General features: G+C 37.1%; 2 protein-coding genes across 5 annotated transcripts; both read right to left on the bottom strand.

Annotated features, from left to right (window-relative positions):
• Nucleotides 1–321: 321 nt before the first annotated feature.
• tdg.1 (thymine DNA glycosylase, tandem duplicate 1) lies at nucleotides 322–10,482 on the bottom strand. 2 transcript variants are annotated; one of them, XM_052123181.1, is made up of 11 exons: nucleotides 10,370–10,482; nucleotides 9,689–9,747; nucleotides 8,744–8,913; nucleotides 8,420–8,664; nucleotides 8,224–8,293; nucleotides 3,091–3,226; nucleotides 2,910–2,992; nucleotides 2,446–2,540; nucleotides 2,158–2,329; nucleotides 1,883–2,023; nucleotides 322–1,546 (listed from the first exon to the last, which is right to left on the bottom strand). In XM_052123181.1, exons 2-11 carry the CDS (start codon nucleotides 9,745–9,747, stop codon nucleotides 1,410–1,412), a joined length of 1,308 nt encoding a protein of 435 aa, XP_051979141.1. In that variant the 5' UTR covers nucleotides 10,370–10,482; the 3' UTR covers nucleotides 322–1,409. The 2 variants fall into 2 exon arrangements, with proteins under 2 accessions (XP_051979141.1, XP_051979142.1); XM_052123182.1 differs by lacking the exon at nucleotides 9,689–9,747 and having other exon boundaries at nucleotides 10,370–10,469.
• Nucleotides 10,483–11,030: 548 nt separating this feature from the next.
• On the bottom strand, nucleotides 11,031–19,182 carry tdg.2 (thymine DNA glycosylase, tandem duplicate 2). Of its 3 annotated transcripts, none has more exons than XM_052123083.1 (11): nucleotides 19,075–19,182; nucleotides 18,671–18,743; nucleotides 18,173–18,369; nucleotides 17,902–18,095; nucleotides 17,737–17,806; nucleotides 17,503–17,638; nucleotides 17,252–17,334; nucleotides 15,504–15,598; nucleotides 15,236–15,407; nucleotides 13,009–13,131; nucleotides 11,031–12,708 (listed from the first exon to the last, which is right to left on the bottom strand). In XM_052123083.1, exons 2-11 carry the CDS (start codon nucleotides 18,724–18,726, stop codon nucleotides 12,662–12,664), a joined length of 1,173 nt encoding a protein of 390 aa, XP_051979043.1. In that variant the 5' UTR covers nucleotides 18,727–18,743; nucleotides 19,075–19,182; the 3' UTR covers nucleotides 11,031–12,661. The 3 variants fall into 3 exon arrangements, with proteins under 3 accessions (XP_051979043.1, XP_051979041.1, XP_051979042.1); XM_052123081.1 differs by having other exon boundaries at nucleotides 11,031–12,703; XM_052123082.1 differs by having other exon boundaries at nucleotides 11,031–12,703; nucleotides 18,671–18,850; nucleotides 19,075–19,181.
• Nucleotides 19,183–21,596: the final 2,414 nt, after the last annotated feature.

The following is a 21,596-nucleotide window of genomic DNA, read 5'->3' as shown; positions in this document are numbered from 1 at the left end:
TAATTTTATTTCTCTTCGAATCTTGACTTTAATATGATCAACCACAATGTTTCACTTCCAAACCTATTATCAATGCATTTGGCTCAGCCACTTAAACAGATTTGAATGGCCTCTAAATCAAAGATTACATCTAAAATTATTTAAATTATTGATGCCAGAAAGAACTTCTTGAGTTGTCAATAGCAATTCATAATTTATTACAAATATGTAATATAAAGCTAGTTATTTATAGGCACTGGGGAAATCACTGGTCACTAATAAAAGGGTCGCATTCTGAATTATCTTAGAGAAATAAATGTGCACAAGCAGAAATAACGACAATTGTATTTTAATTAACCAAAAAAGATAATCATGTTTACAGTGAGTTTAAAAAAAAGAGCACCAATTAAAAGCATTTGGAGAACTCAATTTATGGCATATTCAAAATTTGTTTAGCCATCTTCACTTGTATAATCCGTCACACTCTATTGTGATTTACAGTACTGTAGAAGACAGAGAGGTGGTTGCGAACAGTTTATAAACTTTGATAACATGCTTCCTTACTTGTAACATGGTTCAGTGTTCGTCCAAATGAACAATCATACTTAACTGTAACTTACAGTTTCTTGCAGTGGCATTTCAAACATTTCCATCTAAAACCATCAAGGTGGCATCTTCCAACATTTAAAAACACCTCATATGACACATGATGACACTTTAAATTGAAACAAAACATTGTTTACCTTATTCAGCTGGGTTTAACATTATGAAGTAAACTGTCTTTAAAACTGAGGCCATAAAAGGATTGTGTAGAGATATCTGAAATATTACTACACAAGGATACAACATGGTGCGTCCCATTTAAAAATATCAAATGAAATACTCTCTGTATTAACAAATCAAGAATCAGTCCCTGATTTCACAAGTAATGTAATAAACCAGTGCTCAGAACTTTGTACACTAAACTAAAAGTTTACTCTAAACAATTAATGTTAAAGATGAGTATATATTCCAATTCCATAGAAATGCAACTACCTAAAAGTTCTAATTGAAATTCATTTCAAAAAGAGTTCTTAAACACTCTCTTCTTTGTTAAAGAGATATCAAAGATCTTAAGGGCCTCCAATTGAAGTTCTGAGGTAAAGTCTGAGCGTAGCAGCCATTGGATTCTCCTTGTGCAAGTTGATTCACTGCGATTGTTCAAATGAATCCTGAAGTCCCATCCATCTATTCAATGTGGCATAGCACACAAATCACAGATTGCGTAAATAAAATGTAACAGGCTGTCACAGTATAGCATGGGAAAGAAACCAGTGCTTTAAGAATCCAGAATTAAGTTCTAAGAGCTGATAAGAGGCATGGGATCCTCAGAAGAGCACATGAACTCCCCCAAACAGGCTTCATATGAAGTCCCACGCTCTGGCCCGTCCTCATACACCCCAGGTTTGGGCTTGAGAGGAGCTGCCGATGTCTGGAATCTGATCAGCAAAAGATTGCATCATCCACTGACCATCATGATCTTGGGCGACTGCTTTTGGATTCGTAGGTGGCTTCTCAGCTGCTTGTGCTGATGGTTAAAAGACACGAACAGACATTAAACTTTGTCACAATGGCTCAGTTACAGCCACAGAAAATAGCTACCTAGGAGTGTTCCAAAGACGGCCGCAGAGTGGACTGACTTGCATTGAAAGGGACTTTTTTCTGTCTGCAATATTTTTAGCGTCTTGCACAGATGCGCAACATTTTTATAAATCCAGTGTCATTTTAAAAACAACTTCAACTTTATAAAACATGTAAAAATTGAGTTTAATATTACTTTGAAATGTGGAAAATAGAAATAACGAAGAATGAGTTAATGAAGTACTCACAAATATAAAATCATGAATCGTACAAGGCTACCAACCTGTCTCCTCGGATGTGGAGAAGTTACAATATCCATTGCTTTGGCCCATTTCAGGTGGGGGCTCTCCATAAGTTCCCCCAAAAGCTGCCTCATAACCAGGATCATACTGCTCCTCCTTGACAGCAATCCTCTTAGCATCCTCTGTAAGAGAGTGTTAGACAAAGTGGTCAAATACAATCCACAATTGTGTGTATATGACTCTTGATTCTCACTTTATGATTAATAAAATTATGACAATCAAATAAAAAAAACTGACTATAGAGCGATGCTTTTACCTTTGGCCAAGCCGAGATCAAAGCTATAGTTCACTTCCTCAATCTCCTTGCTCTTGATCACACCCTTCAGCTGATCCCGGAGCTCTCGCAACTTGATGTAAAAATGCACTTTGTCCTGAGCACGTGGGAACTGAGCACAGCGAGCACTGGAAGAAGGCATCAGGTACAACGCCTACAGAAAAGCAGAAGATTGAACCATGATATCCTCCTTTACAGAAGCAAATCATTGGAGAGTTTTGCTCCATTGCCAACTTTTCATGTAATGAACCAAAGAAAATGGTTTCTTACTGTCTCAGAGTCTGGAATCTTGTGAGGCTGTAGGCCAAATTCAAGCGTTTTAGGCTTTTTCCCAAATAGCTCTCTGCAGAACATTTCATAAATACCTGAAACAAATGTAACCAGAGAATAATATTTGTTTTTCACTTTACGTTTATACTACACAATCTGCATCTGTGGTTAATGACGGACAGATTAATCTGACAATATTTAGGCATATTAGGATTATCGCTATCTGCCGACTGACAGAATTGCTCATTTTGTGTAGTGTCAGTTCCAAAATCTAGCAGCAGCCTTTTGGATAGTGTGTGCATTTCCTCTTAAAATTTGTTTTTGTGAATTTTGAGTTGTAATTGTTTAATTTCATAAATTTTGTGTATGTCTCACTTGCTAACATTACATTGTAATTAATGTAATATATCAGCATTGACCATTTAAAAGGCCATATCGACTACTATCTGTGATCATGTACTTACATTTCCCATTAAAAACTGCTATGAGTGGCTTGAATTTCTTTATTTTTTCCACTAGGATTTTTCCTCCTTCTCGAAGCTCCTTACTGCAGATGTGGTGGAAAAAAACAGGTTAGAGGAATATATCACCATTTTACCAGGTCATGAGTAAAAGCAGCACGTGTTTCCTAAATATGTACCACACCTTGAGAGATCTTTGCTTCCTGGCGTCGCTCTTGCCACCATATTTGTGAAGCCAATGCCATATTTCTCAGGCAAACTCTCATCATCCATGTGATTTAGGAGCTTCTCTGTGAATCCTGACAGGAAAAGACACTTCCCTAAAAGACACACAAAATTACAGACTTTGAATGATGTTAATAAACTAATGGGTGTTTAAGTCTAGGTCTGTAACTATGGTCATGATGATAATCGATTAATCTTACATTAGTTCTGTTTAATTGATGGTGAAGCATGTGCGCTCACTTGCTCAGTGAAGTTTAACAGAGACTCGCTTGTGACAAACAGTTTCGCGATATAATTTTGCACCTCAATTTGAATTTATAACATTTAGACATTACAAAACATAGAACATAACAATAAAAATGTAAGTTATGCACTGGAAAGAAACCACTCAACAGAATAGGCTTAAATAATAAAGTGGGTAAGGATTTTTTTCTACTTTAAATAATCTTATGGCCAACATATGCTTTTTGCAAAAATTCATCTTAGAACTCTAGTCATAAATGTTTGAGGTCATGGGTGGGACAGGTGTTTCACTCAAGTTTTAAATGTAAAGCTAGAGGCACAGCCATTTTGAACAATAAAGATACTTTGTTTAGTCCCTTCAATGTTATCACATGCACATGCACTAGCACTCCGCGATAATGCGCTCAACGAGCCACATGATGGTGAGGCTCAGTGGTTAAGGCTCTGGGTTACTGATCAGAAGGTCAGGGGTTCAAGCCCCAACACCACCAAGACACCACTGTTGGGCCCTTGAGCAAGGCCCTTGAACCTATCTGCTCCAGGGGCGCCGTATCATGGCCCTGCACTCTGACCCCAGCTTAGCTGGGATATGTGAAAAATAAATAATTTCACCATGTATATGTATAATGTGTGACAATTAATCAATTTATTTATGATAATATGTGTGGACTGACAGTCTCAGACGCGGACACAACTGAGCTTCGTCCTGTGCCACCCGGATTGAGGCGAGTCACTACACCACCACGAGGACCCAGAGCGCATTGGGAATTGGGCATGCCAAATTGGTGGAGAAAAGGGGAGAAAATAAAACAAATTAAAATACATTTGTAATCAATTGATCATGGGAGGTGACTTTAATTGTGTTTTGAACCCGGCTCTTGATAGATTCTCCTAAATTTATTACACAAGTCTCAGTCCTATAAGGAAATTAATTCTTTTTTGGACCTATATGGAGTGACTGAAATTTGGCACCTTTTGAACCCTGCTTAGAAAGCAGTCCATGATACCTATTCACTCATAACTTATTACTTTAGTACAGCCTTCCTCCTAAAATGGTATAGTTATTTCTGATCATGCCCCATTAATTCTTGAAATGGCCTTCCATGGTTGTCATACCCTTTCACTTGTTTGGAGACTAGACCCGTTACTTTAATCAGATAATCATTTTGTATAATTTTTACAAATTGGGAGATTAATCATGTTTTCTCATTCATTTTATATTAGTAAATTGCATAATGAAAATCTCTGTAAACTCTCTGAGCAGATTGGTAAACTGGACCAGAACTATTCAAATTGTCTGACTCAGTCATTATATAATGAAAAAGTTCTTGCAGGCAGAATATAATCTTCTCTCCACCAACCATGTGGAGCAGCTCTTGCTTAAATCAAGACACAGTTTTCATGAGTTTGGGGACAAGCCAGGTAAAGCACTTGCTCTGCAACTCAGACTTCATAATGCAAAAATAATTTATCACTCAAGTCAAAACCTCAGCAGGATTAATTACATCAGACCCTCAGGCATTTAACAATCAATTTAAACAATTTTTATTCTTCTTTGTATCAAAGAACTCCATAAAAAATCCTGATTTTATCAATATTTGTTTTGTTGAAAATGTAGACATCCTTCAAATCAATAATGAATCGAAAGCAAACTGGATGAACCCATTAGTTTAACCAAAATTATGGAAGCTATATCCCAGATGCAGAGTGGAAAATCCCAGGTCCAGATGAATTCCCTGTAGAGTTCTTTAAAAAAGTTATCTTCTTGGGTCTCCCCACTGCTTGTTTTTTGAAGAATCACTGAATCTTGTATGTACTCTTGTACTCCTGTAATGTACTCTTCCACCTACGCTGCGTCAGGCCTCGATGTATCTTCTTTTAAAAAGTAATAAAGATCCTACAGACTGTGGGTTCTATTGTCCAATTTCACTTCTCAACGTAGATGTAAAAATTCTGGCTAGGTTAGAAACTGTTATACAAGACATTATTCATCAGACCAAACAGTCTTCATAAAAAATAGAATGCGTTTTTTTTTTTTAATCTCAAAAGGCTGATGAACATTATTTACGCATCGTCGCATTTAAATACTCCAGACATCCTGGTCTCACTTGATGTGGAAAAGGCCTTTGACTGCATTGAGTGGGTCTATTTATTCTATACTTTAAAACAAATTTGGGTTCTGTGAAAAATTTGGTCTTTGATCAAAATGTTATATTCTGTATATATTTTCCTCTATAACGTGGCACCAGGCAGGGATGTCCCTTGTCCCCCCTTTAGTTTGCCATAGCCACTGAGCCTCTTGCAATTTATTTTTGTACTGATCATAGTGTGAAGTGTATTTTTAGAGAAGGTAGGGAACAGAAAATATCTCTTTACACTGATGATATTTTGTTATTCAACATGGATCCGGTAGCCCATCTTTCCTAGGTTTGAAATATTTTAGACTAATTAAGCATTTTTTTCAGGTTACAAATTAAATTTGCACAAGAGTGAGTTTTTTTTCCATTAATTCCACCATAAGATCTCTTCCAGCAACAATTTTCCCATGTTGACTAGCCTCAAGCAGGTTTCGATATCTTGGAGTTATTGTGACATGTTGATCTCTTCAAGCATAATTTAGTCCCCTGTTAGATAAAACTAAGCAAGACCTTACCAGGTGGACCCGGCAGAATTAATGCCATAAAAATGAATGTCCTTCCCAAATTTCTATTTTTATTTTGAAGTATTCCAGTACATATACCCAAAACATTCTTTATGATTTTAGATCAGTTGGTATCTGATTTCATTTGAAACAAGGACCCTGTTTGAATTCGGGAAGTAATTCTTCAGCAACCTGAAATAAGGCGGTTTTGCACTTCCAACTACCCAACTACTGGGTGGCCAATATTCATGGTATTTTAGATTGGAGCCAGTCACATTATAAACTCAATGGGTTTCTGCATGGGTTGGCATGGGATGTGACTCTTGCAGGCATGTCTCCCTGGATACATTGGTATGTTCTCCTCTACCACTTCAATTTTCTCACCATTCTTCTAACCCTTTGGTATTAAATTTTTTGAAAAATTGTTCACTATTTAGAAAGCATTTTTGGCTTTCAGGCGACATCAGGCATGTCTCCCATTTATAAAAATCCTTCCTTTTTACTCACTATGATGGATGCATAGTGAGTAACAAATATTAATGATCTCTATCATGATAATACATTTGCTAATTTTTAATATTTTGTGGAAAATACAACTGTGGAGATGGGGGCATGTTCGTGTGTCTGTTTGCATGAGAGGAGTGGTGCGGCTCGTCAAGCTGGTTGACATCTCAATTCCACACCCGAACCCTGACATTGTATCACAACAACCTTCCTAAAACTCACTTCTTTCGTTATCCTCTGGCTAAGGAATTTGTAAAAACGATATTTCCTTATTTCTCTCAGGCGCCACTTAAGCAAGAAATTGATTGGAATTTAAAGTGTACATCAAAGTGTTTATCTCCCATATTCACAACATAATTTCTTCAATAATAGTATTGTCAGCACCTGCAATTCTTTCAAAAACAAAGAAGAATAGGGAGTCGTATCTTAATTATATTTTATCAGATAAGTAATGGTCAAAGGCTCTCTGTCCTATTCATTCCTCTATTTGTGCCCATCATTCATTAATACAATTTAAGTTATTATACCATATCTATTGGTCAAATCGACAAAACTGATCAAATTAAACCCTGATCTAGATCCTACATATAACAGATGTCATCGAGCTCCAGCCACTTTAATTAATAGCTTTTGGCATTGCACAGCACTGAAATATTTTTGGGATGCTATTTTCAAGTCTTTTTCTGATATATTTAATTTCACTATTGAACCTTGTCCTTTACTGGCATTACTTGGCCTTTCTCCCAAAAACATACCTTTGTCTTTGCTGCAATCAAACGCTATGGCATTCTGCTTGATAATTGCTAAAATGCTTATCCTGCTGATTTGGAAAAAGCCTTCCTCAACCCATTACTCTCACTGGGTGCATGACTTGATTCAGTTCATCCAAACTGAAAAAAATAGATTCACCATGCTTGACAACACTGACATTTTTTTTTTTTTTGAGTTTAGCAACCATTTTTATCATACTTTAAGGAAAAGCTAAATTGAATATCCATATTTTATTTAACCACCTTAATCACATTTGTACACAGCCCTGGCTCTGTAAATGGGACAAAAACAAAGGGGATCGCACCGATCCAAACAACACTACTAAAGCCAATCAGCAACAGGGTGTGGTTCTTGCACTTCCACAGAATTGGGGGTTGGGGCAGAGCGAGAGGGAAATTCATTTGAAGAACGATGGCAAATCTGGCTGATGCAAACTTTCTAAACTCCAATGGCTGAGAAACAGACCAAGAGAAAAAGGTCAGACAAATATAAACTAAAGAAAAGAGGGATTATGATAAGTCGAGGGCTAGGAGCTGTGTCTGTGTTCCAAAGGAGAACTGAAGGGAGGGGTGTGTTTGTTTTGGCAGTTGAGTTTGAATATCAACAGTGTTTCTCAGGAATCGCTGCGTGCACCTTTAACTATAATGTGTTCCTGTGCACTGGACAACTTGGGCCATGGTTTTTCTGTTTCAACTTGTATCCATAATTTTTCAAACAAATTATCATGCACATACTTTTCACTGTCGTAAAGTAACATCATGGATGGAGCTTCTCTGTGCATGCCGCGCATATCCAACTAATCGATAATGAAGTTCGTTCTCAGTTATTTTCACTATCCATTATTATCGAATATTATTTTAATGATTAGTTGTTAGTTAGATTAATTGCAGCAATATTTAAGTCCAACAAGGAGTAAAATACTAGCCAACTTACAAAAATGGTTTCCTGGTCCAGGGAACCATCTTCCGATATAGGCTGCCATCAACCCTGGATTAATTCCAATCTGTATCATTAAAAAATATGCAATGTGTCATTAAAGTCTCTTTCGGCACAATTTCATCTTAGTAAATATTTGACGTGATATTAGACGTCAAAAAGCTATTCCACACAAAGAAACATGTAAACTTACAATTACATAGTCAAGGTTGTAGGTAAGGATGTCAGGCAGTGTCTTCTTCATGACTTCCTCTTCTGACATGCCCTTAAAGCGATCAACTTTCCTCCTCACTTTCTTAAATGTCCCATCTATCTTCTCCTGTCCCTCAGCAGGTGGGGCCTCCTTATCCTCCTTGGCTTTTTTGGGTTTGGGTCCAGGTTTAGCTTTAACTTTAGGTTCTTTGCTCACTGGTCTTCCTCTCTTACCTTTAGCAGGTGCTGAAGGGGGGCAACATGCCATCACATATTGGTATGCCAAATTTAACTAAATTGACATATGCAAAACTGATTAATCTACCTTGCTGTGGAGTACAAGGCTCCTGTTGGGCAGCATCTTCTGGGTGTAAGGGCAACTGCTGCATGCCCCCTTCTTCTCTGGGTCCTTCCATCATAAAGGCAGCATTGCCATTAGCCATGTGGGGATACTGAGCCTGAAGGGCTTGCAGATGTTGCTGAGCTGACTGAACCCTATTTCAAAAGTAGCACAGGGCCTAAAGTAATCAGTCTAAATTAATGTTGCATAAAACACATCCAGTAAATCATTACAAGCATATTTATTACATGGATTTATTACCTACATATACAATATGTAACTGATATAAACAGGGGGATAGTTGATACTTTAAGGAATGCAATTCATTAAGTGGAACCTGGGCTATATTTGCTGCAAAATGAATTCATGTTAATAAGCGTTTTATGTTTAAGCAGGAACACAGCACATCAGTAATGGTGCAACCAGCATTTTCAAAACACAAAAACAACTGGCAACAAAAGTCAGTTTCCTTATGTGAACAGGTAATAGCAGGGCAAGTGTCATGAATGCAACACAGACTGGTTAGTAGCCTTCAAAATCTGATGGAAATGCTGAATGTTATTGGGCAATTCATACAAAATTGACAAGTAAATGTCCTGGTCCTATTTCACTCCAAACTACAAAGTAAAAAAAAAATAAAAATACAATGCCTGGACTTTTGTCACAAAAGTCATTATGTCACAATGCAAATGGTCTTATTAGTACTTATTTATTATTATTAGTAATATAATTATTATTATTTTATATATTTATTTGACTTGTTTTCTTTTCTTCTTTTTTGCAATTGTTTGGGGTTAATTATTACCAGGACACTTCCTTGACAAGTTTCGTGAAAATCACTCTTTTATAACATAGTGAATAGCATAATAATAATTAGGATCGTATTTAATCTTGGCGCCAATTGATGACAAATGGGGGATACTCACTCACCATTGTTGGAGGTATTCCGAGGGGGCATTGGGCAAAGATCCATAGAGCCTTTCATCCATCTTAACGGGATTTAAATAAATCAATATTCGTGTTGATTTCAAGAGCAATTTCAGTGGTATTCTCACAGGGGAATTCTCATTTCTAACCAGCCTTTATATATAAGTGGCACTTTTATGACCCCCATATTAGGTTACCTTTCAGCAAAAACAGTTACATATATTAAGTATTTCTATCACTATATATAGCATTCATAATCTCAAATAAATAAATAATAAAATTCCCAGCCCCAGGTGCCCAATAAGCCAGTTACTAAAACAGTTTTGTTGTATAGGACACCACGTAGTCATCCTGGACATCACACATCTCTGATACTGCTAGGCTATTTACCACTAACTGCTAATTTATGGCGATATAAAACTACATTAAGCAGTTTCACTTCAATCCAGCATCAAGACTACTGGTAAACAAAAAAATTATCCTTTATTTTTTTTTGTTAACAAATGCAGTGTATTTTACACTTATTAGCATGCTCGGCTAACACCGGCCTAGTGTGCCAGTTCACTGAGTACAATGAATGACTGTCGGCAGCTAACTGCGCAAAACGCTTTCTATCGACATAAACATTCCTTTCCATAGTGTTATTATTCAAATAAAGCTACCGTTGGTCAAATCAATACATACCGTTGCGATTTGATTAGAACGATAATCCAGTGAAATGTTGATTTTCGCGTTTTATGAACAAAACCGGTGAAAGCAACAAAGACCAACAGCGAGAAATCTATTTGACAGTGGAGCGTACCAAAGTATGAATACAGGGGATGTTCAAGAACAGTGGCCACGAATTCTTCTGTTATATGTACGAAAGGCGTCAAGATATTTAAGATTTTTTATTTTTATTTATATACTTTTACATTTAAATTTCAACATGTATCACATTTAACATTTATTTGTGCTAATTTCTTTATGACAATGGAGAATCGAATCCCCCTAAAGCTTTAGTATAAACGCCATCTCCTGTGACATTTAAACGTTGCAAAGCAAACTACCATTGGCTACGCTTAGATCAATAAGAGACGCCTGTTTCCCGTTCAGCAAATGTCAAAATAAAGCTTAAAATCATCTCGTCATTTTAGATTGATCCGAAACAGACATGGACCGTTCTAAATAAATAAAATGCCATGGACTACTCGTTATAGTATTTATTGTTATCATACAAAAATAAACATGGTTTTATCATAGTAATACTAACTGTAATTTTGTGTTTTGCTTTTAACTGCTGCACTATAAATGTACAAATATACAAGTGAGAAAGAAATAGCAAATTTCCATCATTTTTGCTTTTACCAATTGCTTTTATTTTCCAAAACAATCCATCAGTAGGCTAATACCAACGTATTAAAAAACAAACAAAAAAAACAATGCAACTTACAAAATGACATACATGATACACCATTCATTCTCACAGCAACAATGCCAGATTGTTATTATGAGATAACATCACATGTACAAATGGTACAAAACACAATTATTACACATAAACAGATATGCACAGTGGTTACGTCAATTACAATAAAACACAATTCTAAAAAGCCTAAAAATACCATTCAAATTGAGGTAAATTGAGTGATTAAGTGTTAAATAAGCACCATAATAAAGATCTGAGCATGCCATCTGCAATACTACATCAAAACCATGCATGGAGGTCATGCACAGTGATATCGCTCTAGAAGACTACTACTTCTAGAGTCCAACAGTGGATTGCATTAGGGATTTGTTGCAGTGACAGTCGCTTTGTGCAAATTTTAGGAGATCCTTTCCATCCAAGAATAATTTCAGTACCATAGACATAATGTATACATTTAGTAAATGTGGAACTGTGTCAAATAAAACAGGGTAATTTAACTTGTAATGTTTGAAGTAAAAGGATAGAGAGGCACAAAATGAACAAATGTCTCCATCAGCAGGGTTGGGGAGCAATGGAATACATGTAACAGGATTACGTATTGAAAATACGAAATATAAGTAACTGTATTCCCCTACAGTTACAATTTATATAATTGGTAATTAGAATACAGTTACATTCAAAAAGTATTTTGATTACTGAAGAGATTACTTTGAATTTTGTTGTCATTTATTTTATTTAATATTTAGTCCTTTCAGATTTTACATTTAAATGATGCAATGCAAAGTGCATTTGAACAGCGGTGAAACACTTTCTTATGATGAGTTACATTCATATGAGCAGCGAGAGAAGCAAGTTTGGAGCACATGAAATAGAAATAAACCAATTTAGTTCAAATGCTATTTCTAGCCATTTTACATGCACGTTACCAGGTACGATCATATTTTTTTATCAAGAAAATTCATGTTGGATCATAATTTCTTTTTTTCTAGTAAGACCTTTGATATTACAGCAAAATCATATTAGTGAAAATTCTTGTATTGTTTTCCTGTAAAAATATCTAAAAATCCTTAAAATAAGATTAGTTTGATTTATGTTGTTTTAGAAACAGCACTTCATAAGATATTTAGTTTTTTCAGAGAATGTATTTTGTCTTACTGTACTGGGTTTTTATAGTCAAAACAAGTGAAAAAAAAAATCTACCAGTGCGGAAGAAGTAATCTAAATTATTTATTATACATTACTAACCTTGAGTAATCTAATAGAATACGTTACAAATTACATTTTACAGCATATATTCTGTAATCTGTAGTGGAATACATTTCAAAAGTAACCCTCCCAACTCTGTCAATCAGACAATTCATGTTCAATTCAGCTTTCAAGTTCCCAGCTTTGTTCCTCCAAACACAAATTTGAAAGCACACATAAACAAACATAAAATATCAAATATCAATGATCTTGTTGGTCCTCCTCTGTACATGCGGTGTAGACAAGCACATAACATAAGTCTTTCTCCAATAACCACTTTCTCAGGTTGTTCCATTGTTGCTGCTACATCTGATGTCTGGAATTTAGTCCGCAAATGGCTGCATTGTCCATCGGTTGTCCGTTACCTGTTCTACAGATACCTGTACATTATTACTAGCATTTGACACCTGAAATCCAAATTTTCATATTCTTTCTAATGAGGAGTCAAAAATATTTATGACATAAACAGCACAGGAAAATTGTGATATGAAACTAGTAACATTATGACCTATAGTTGTTTGCGAACATTCTAGAGTGTATTAACTATAGAAATTTCCATGACATTTAAACAAATTTTAACTATTATTTCAATGACTTTTCCAGACCCAGATTTCACCATTTTAAATTTCACTCACATTTTCAGGTTTACCATGAACATGTGAGTATGTACCTGTACCGTTAGAAGAATGAACGCCAAACACTTGCTGTGGTTCCCCCCATGATCTATGGCCACAAGTCTCCTCATACCCAGGGTCATGCTGTTCCTCTTTGATTGCAAATCTTTTGGCATCCTCTAGAATAAACAATGACAACAAAGACCTCGCTTAATCTGATGAAAGCACATCACAAATAAATAAAAAATGAAATAAAAAATAAGCACAAAATATTTGGAATAGATATATCAAGCATCTGGTTTAGAATTTAATTATCCCAGATAATAGCCTTATATATATATATATAAAATATAATATACACACAGTTGAAGTCATAAGTTTACATACACCTTAGACACATACCTATAAATGCAATTTTTAATCGTAGAAAACATTCCCTGTCTTAGGTCAGTTAGGATCACTACTATATTCTAAGAATGTGAAATGTCAGAACAATAGTAGAGAGAATGATTTATTTCAGCTTTAATTTCATCTCATTCCCAGTGGGTAAGAAGTTTACATATACATTGTTAGAATTTGGCAGCATTGCCTTTAAATTGTTTAACTTGAATCAAATGTTTTGGGTAGCCTTCCACAAGCTCCTCACAATAAGTTGCTGGAATTTTGCACATTCCTATAGGACAGAACTGGTGTACCGGAGACAGGTTTGAAGGCCTCCTTGCTCGCACACGCTTTTTCAGTTCTGCCCACAAATGTTCTATCGGATTGTTGTCAGGGCTTTGTGATGGCCACTCCAGTACCTTGACTTTGTTGACCTTAAGCCATTTTGCTACAACTTTGGAGGTATGCTTGGGGTCATTGTCCATTTGTAAGACCCATTTGTGACCGAGCTTTAACTTCCTGGCTGATGTCTTGAGATGTAGCTTCAATATATCCACATCATTTTCCTTTTGTGAAGTGCACCTGTCCCTCCCGCGGGCATGCTTCATGGTTGGGATGGTGTTCTTCGGCTTGCAAGCCTCACCCTTTTTCTTCCAAACATAATGATGGTCATTATGGCCAAACAATACAATTGTTTCATCAGCCCGGAGGACATTTCTCCAAAAAGTAAGATCTTTGTCCCCATGTGCACCTGCAAATTGTAGTCTAGCTTTTTTATGGCAGTTTTGGAGCAGTGGCTTCTTCCTTGCGGAGAAATCTATCAGGTTATGTTGACTCGCTTTACTGTACGCATGTCTACCGGTTTCCTCCAGCATCTTCACAAGGTCCTCTGCTGTTGTTCTGGGATTGATTTGCACTTTTGCAACAAACTACATTCATCTATAGTCCTGCCTGATGGTAGCAGTGAGAGCACCATGGCTAGGGTGGCTGGATTCTCTGATGATTCTCCAAGCTTTTCTCACACACCGCCTGGTGTAGGTCTCCTCGTTTTCAGGCGTTTGGAAATTGTTCCCGAGGATGTACCAGACTTGTGGAGGTCAACAATTTTTTTTCTGAGGTCTTGGCTGATTTCTTTTGATTTTCCAATCAGAAGCCAATTGGCTAATTGTCTAAAGGCTTTTCAACATTTTCTGGAATTTTCCAAGCTGCTTAAAGGCACAGTTAACTCAGTGTATGCAAATGTATGACCTACTGGAATTGTGATATGGTCAATTAAAAGTTAAACAATTTGTCTGTAAACAATTGTAGGAAAAATTACTTGTGTCATGCACAAAGTAGATGTCCTAAACGACCTACCAAAACTTAGTTTGCTAATGTTACATCTGTGGAGTGATAAAAAAAATATGTATGTAATGGTAGCTAGCAGGTAGGTAGCTGTGCAGTGTGTAAACTCCCCTGGCCTCAAGAGATGCACTAGCAACAAACACTAGAGGCCTTTAGCCGCCTCGTTAGCATGCCTGTCTCCCATGCTGGAGACATCAATTCGAGCATGACCGGTTACAGTGGTGCTGTGAACCGGATGGGAGTGCGGTTTAAGGGGTGAGTGTAACGGTAGCCAGCTGGTAGGTAGCTGTGCATAGTGTAAACCTCACTCCCCTGGCCTAAAGAGGTGCACTAATGACTGACACTAGAGACTGTAACCTCCTCGTTAGCGTGCCTGCCTCTCATGCTGGAGAAACTGGTTCAAATCCTGCTTGGAGAAGGTCGAGCAGGACCGGTTACACACATATATATATATATATATATATATATATATATTAGAGATATTAGATTAATCTAAAAATGGGACTTTGAAATTCTAAATGCATCAAGGCAATCCAAAAGTCTTTATGATCTTTTTACCTTTGGCCAGATCCAGATCAAAAGAATATTTTGTCTCTTGGACTTCCTGAGTCTTGACCATTCCCTTCATCTGATCCCTGACTTCTTTTAGCTTAATGTAGAAGTGCACTTTGTCCTGAGCACGAGGGAACTGGGCACAACGTGGGCTTGATGATGGCATCAGGTAGCAAACCTGGACAAAAGAATGCCATATAAAATCAATTCATATGTAGGGAGTGGTATTCATGCAAGACTCTGATCAAAGTACCATGAAGTAAGAAACTCATACCGTCTCGGTGTCTGGCACTTTGTAAGGCTGCAATCCAAATTCTAAGTTCTTGGCCTTCACTCCAAAAATCTCCTTGCAAAATATTTCATAAATACCTGAAATATCAAACAAGATTATTATGTTCATACAACTGATATATATATATATAGATATATATAGATAGATATATATATATACACTCACCTAAAGGATTATTAGGAACACCATACTAATACTGTGTTTGACCCCCTTTCGCCTTCAGAACTGCCTTAATTCTACGTGGCATTGATTCAACAAGGTGCTGAAAGCATTCTTTAGAAATGTTGGCCCATATTGATAGGATAGCATCTTGCAGTTGATGGAGATTTGTGGGATGCACATCCAGGGCACAAAGCTCCCGTTCCACCACATCCCAAAGATGCTCTATTGGGTTGAGATCTGGTGATTGTGGGGGCCATTTTAGTACAGTGAACTCATTGTCATGTTCAAGAAACCAATTTGAAATGATTCAAGCTTTGTGACATGGTGCATTATCCTGCTGGAAGTAGCCATCAGAGGATGGGTACATGGTGGCCATAAAGGGATGGACATGGTCAGAAACAATGCTCAGGTAGGCCGTGGCATTTAAACGATGCCCAATTGGCACTAAGGGGCCTAAAGTGTGCCAAGAAAACATCCCCCACACCATTACACCACCACCACCAGCCTGCACAGTGGTAACAAGGCATGATGGATCCATGTTCTCATTCTGTTTACGCCAAATTCTGACTCTACCATCTGAATGTCTCAACAGAAATCGAGACTCATCAGACCAGGCAACATTTTTCCAGTCTTCAACTGTCCAATTTTGGTGAGCTCTTGCAAATTGTAGCCTCTTTTTCCTATTTGTAGTGGAGATGAGTGGTACCGGTGGGGTCTTCTGCTGTTGTAGCCCATCCGCCTCAAGGTTGTGCGTGTTGTGGCTTCACAAATGCTTTGCTGCATACCTCGGTTGTAACGAGTGATTATTTCAGGCAAAGTTGCTCTTCTATCAGCTTGAATCAGTCGGCCCATTCTCCTCTGACCTCTAGCATCAACAAGGCATTTTCGCCCACAGGACTGCCGCATACTGGATGTTTTTCCCTTTTTACACCATTCTTTGTAAACCCTAGAAATGGTTGTGTGTGAAAATCCCAGTAACTGAGCAGATTGTGAAATACTCAGACCGGCCCGTCTGGCACCAACAACCATGCCACGTTCAAAATTGCTTAAATCACCTTTCTTTCCCATTCGGACATTCAGTTTGGAGTTCAGGAGATTGTCTTGACCAGGACCACACTCCTAAATGCATTGAAGCAACTGCCATGTGATTGGTTGATTAGATAATTGCATTAATGAGAAATTGAACAGGTGTTCCTAATAATCCTTTAGGTGAGTGTGTATATATATATGTGCTCAAAACAATAGTATAACAGAAAGGATGTAACCACATATAATGTCTTGAAATTGGCCTTTATAATTCACAGCAGTTCCATTTCATTTTCCCTTCACTTGCGTAAGCATACCGCACATCCCTTGACAGGTGCCCACAGGTTGAAAGCTCCTGTACTAAGGTCAATTTTGACCTTATTCTCAAAACATCTTGACTTTATTCTTAGAATGCTTTGACTTAAATCTCAAAAATCGCAGATATTTAAAAAGAAAATGTACATTTTGATGTGGCACTAAAACGCCATCGTAACAAGGGGTATAAACTTTGAAATATCAAAACTTTGTAATCAAAGCCTCACCTTTACCATTGAAGGCAGCAATTAATGGTCTGTACTTCTGAAGCTTTTCCAAAAGTTGGTGTCCACCTTCACGGATCTCTTTGCTGCAAAGAAAGAACCATTTTTGGAGGATTTTGCTGTAATATTTGCTGCTCTATTCAAATAAACCACCTTCTTCATTCAGGTTTGATTTGAATATGTCTTTGGAAAGACGACATAATCAAACATGCTATTTCTTTACACATAGCAAGGTGGGGATGTTAAATTCTTACTTTGTTAGGTCTTTACTTCCTGGTGTAGTCCGCTCCACCATATTGGTGAAACCAATGCTGTACCTATCAGGCAAAGTCTGATCGTGCATGTGATTGAGCTGTTCATCAGTCAACCCAGAAAGAAACAAGCACTTCCCTTTGAAACAATCAAATATATATTCAGAAGATTTGAAAAGCATGCATAAACCCATAAACCTACTTTACAAAGAATAAGATCAGCTCAATTGAACATACAAAAATGGTTCCCAGGATTTGGGTAGTGCCTTCCCTTGTAGGCTGACAACAGTCCAGGATTGATTCCAATCTATAAAAAATTGGTATGGAGTGCCAAATATTGCGGAATAAATATAGGTAAAAGTCACCGACAATGTCATTTTTGTGGTTATAATGGAAACTCACAATCAGAATGTCAAGATTATGGGTGATAACGTCTGGCAGCTTTCTAGCCATGACTTCTTCAACTGACATTCCATTGAATCTATCTAGTGTTCTCTTCGCTTTCTTTGGAGAGTCTTCAGCCTGCGCCTGCTCCTTTCCTTCCCCTTTTGGAGGCCGCCCTCTTTTCTTTCCTTTTGATGGTATTGTCGGAGGTGCTACAAAACAGATATTTCATGAATCACATTTCAGGGCTGTGGAAATAACAGTTTGCTGGGAGGATGTATGGTCATACCTGGTGGCAAGGCCATATCTGGTGGCTGGACAAAGACTTGATTGGGCTGTTGAGTTTGATCTGGATATGGATCTTGATGTACTGCTAAATCAGTCATGACTTTGTCCTCCATGGGTCTTTCAGTGTATTGGGCATTGTTAACCACCTGGTGGTACTGCGGCACCTGCTGTGGTTGAAACTCCTGATTCGTTTGGTACCTGAAAAAACAAAATTGCAATGAAAAACACATTGATGGCATAAGAATAAATTAAGAGCCAAAAAAAAAAAAAAAAAAACTTTGAGATTGAGACTAATTATATTTTCCGCACCATTGTTTTACCATATTTTCTCTCAGTGTATTTAATAAACATATACCCATAAAGGTTTCCAGATGAGCAATTTTGTTTTTAATTGGCAGCAGAAAAAAAACGTATTAGAGAAAGCAATAAATAGAAAGCAGATTATTAAACTCAATGAGCTGAAACTCTATTGGGTTCTTTTGGGGCTATGCATACTCACCAGTACTGAAGATAATCCATAGGAGCCGTCAGAGATGAATACTGCCTTTCTTCCATCTTAATTGGTGGTCTTACTTTAATAGATTAATATTCATGTTTATGTTACTCACATGCCAGCTGGTAAACCACACCTCCCTTTGTTTAATTGGTTCTGGTACATCTGCCTCATTTTCATTCGGAGCTTTTTAAATTAATCGGCAGAAAATCATATTTTCAATGCATTTTAACTAGAAACATACGCCCATTTAACCTCTTGCACCTATTTAACACTATTGCCAGCTAATTAGTAGCTCGTTGCACTCAATAAGCTAGGAGATATGTGAACCATTGAACTTATACAAACATAAAATCACTCACTTCGTTAACTACAGAGACATTTATGTGCAATACAATAGCAATTCTTACCTGCCACATATATTCTTCAGACCTTTTCTGGTGCATAACAGTATTAAGAGAAGAATATATGGTCTAGGTTGATGCTACATATAATGCACGAAGCCGGCGAACGTACAAATGTCAACAAAGCTAATGGCAAATTTCTAAATAAAAGTCCCAATGTTCACTCATTTATTATTTATTTATGTTTTACAAAACGTTTAACTACACATTTACGAGTTTTTATGTAATTCAAAACCTCACATTCTATATGTATTTATTTTATACAAAGATCAACTGATATGCTGTTATGTAAGAACATAATATAAGAAAAACTTAATGCGGAGTGCTATACTATGAGGCATTACGTTTATAATGTCTGGCTTCATTTTTAGCCAATCAGCCTCGCCTTTTTTTGGAGGGGAGGCCTAATTTTTCTCTTACATATTTTCTGTCTAAAACGCATTTTTTTACCGTGCATGAAATTGTCTGAAGTATTTAAAAACTTTTAGCTATTTGTAGTAATTAAGATTTCAGCCGATTATTACTTATTTATTTTTACTTTGGTTAACAATAAATGACGTGCCTCCCTTGATTACCGATTTACAATTTTCCAAATGCGAGATGGACATGCGCGGCGCGACTCCACAGTTGTCGTGAAAATTACCCTTGTGCAACCTTTGCTGTTGCTGGAACATAATCGTAAATGTCATAATCTTATATCATCTAAACATCACACTGGTTAGTATGCGTTCCCCTTGGATTAAATGCGTAAATTGTAATAACATTTATTTTTAATAGCGCAGCTCTTGTGGTTATATAGTGATTAAATGTAATTCTAGCAAAAATACATGATTTGTCAAATAAGTCTTTTTGACAGTGGCGCATGAAACTAAAATTAAACGTTCATTATTTAATTCTTTATAAGCAGTGGTTGTCTTTCATGTATATTATGTGCTTTTTAATCTAACCAATGTATTTATCTACGTGTAGACTAGCAGTGATGAGTTAACATTTTCATTATGTAAAAGTATCAACAAAGTTATCAGGGCAATTTTATGTGCTTTCTTTCCATAGATAAATATAATATTGTAAGTGGCAGAACATCTGTCTGCCAGCCGACTTTCAGAGATGCCAGCTGGTGTATCTTGGCCAAGATACCTAAGAATGTTTGTTGCTAGTGTGTTGTCAATGTTTGCTGGAGCACAGGTTGTTCATCAGTATTATCGTCCAGATTTGGTAAGTGTCCAGATCAAGTATTGCACATTTCCATTCCACCCATAGATGCTTATTTTTCAAATCCACAACATTAATTATTAATGTGTACACCATAAACATTGGCATTTATTATTAGGGCCCAAGCACTGTAAGTGCGGAGGCCCTATTGTTTTCCTAAGGCTTACTGTTAACATTCTTCTTCTCTGCCGGCCCCTTGAAAATTAGATTTTTGGGAGGCTCTGTAGCACAGGCCTTTTCACCTACAGTCACCAAACTTTGTACACTTATATATCTCATCAAGCTGGACAACTTTCACCCTCATAGTCTTGGGCTCTGCCCAACTGGAATTCTGTCATTTTGCATTGTTTGAAAAATGCATGCTCTGGAATTTGAAATACTCCTAGGGGTTTATGTGACAGGCACCAAACATGGGGAACATCATTCCAAGACATTGAAGATGCTATATTGCAAACAGATTTTTTATATTTCAAACAGTGTTGCCATGGCGAGGCGATAAATTAATGCTGAAAAATTAAAAACAGGAAGCGCTCATATTTTCGGTGTACATTGTCAGGGCACTTTGTAGCACATCCCTCCCTTTTCAGCTACAGTCAACAAACTTTGTACATACTGTATGTAGATCTCATCAAGGCAGACAACTGTCACACCACAGACATTAACTCCACCCAACAGGAAGTCGGCCATTTTGGATTGTTTGAAAATGGCATGCTCTGGATTTTGAAATACTCCTCATAGAGAATTCATCTGACTACCTCCAAACTTAGGCAAAATCATGCCAACATTTTTTGATGTCTCAAATGGTGTCTCCATGGCGACATTATAAAGTAACAAAAAAATGGGAAGAAAGAATTGTCTCATATCTTCTGTGTGCATCATGTGATTTACATCAAAATTGACACGTATGTTTGGCCTTGAGGGCTGACACATTGATGTATCTACTATGGATCACTGTCGTAGCCCCACCATCTGGCAGCTGGAAGTGTGGCCCTTACAACAGTCTTTGAAAAATCTATTTACATTTACACAAATTGCTTCAAAATGTTTGACTCATTGTTTTACTAAAGCTGCCAGGAGGAAATGGGCTCACTATGCTTGGGGCTGTTGATTGCTGCTTGCAGCTATATTTATTATTATTCCTCTTGCATTTTAGACAATTCCAGCCGTCCCTCCAAAGCCTGGAGAACTGCAAACAGAACTTCTTGGTTTGAAAACAAGACAGACAGACTCCGAGAAACAATGACCCAATAGCCCAATTCTGATAACTGTATAAATATACATAATGTTTGATGTCTTATTTTATTCTATGAATAAAG

The sequence above is a fragment of the Xyrauchen texanus genome, chromosome 49, assembly GCF_025860055.1.
Source record: "Xyrauchen texanus isolate HMW12.3.18 chromosome 49, RBS_HiC_50CHRs, whole genome shotgun sequence".
Taxonomy (NCBI): Eukaryota; Metazoa; Chordata; class Actinopteri; order Cypriniformes; family Catostomidae; genus Xyrauchen; species Xyrauchen texanus.
Note: the sequence above shows the minus strand (reverse complement) of the source record. Positions and strands in the feature narration are given on the sequence as shown.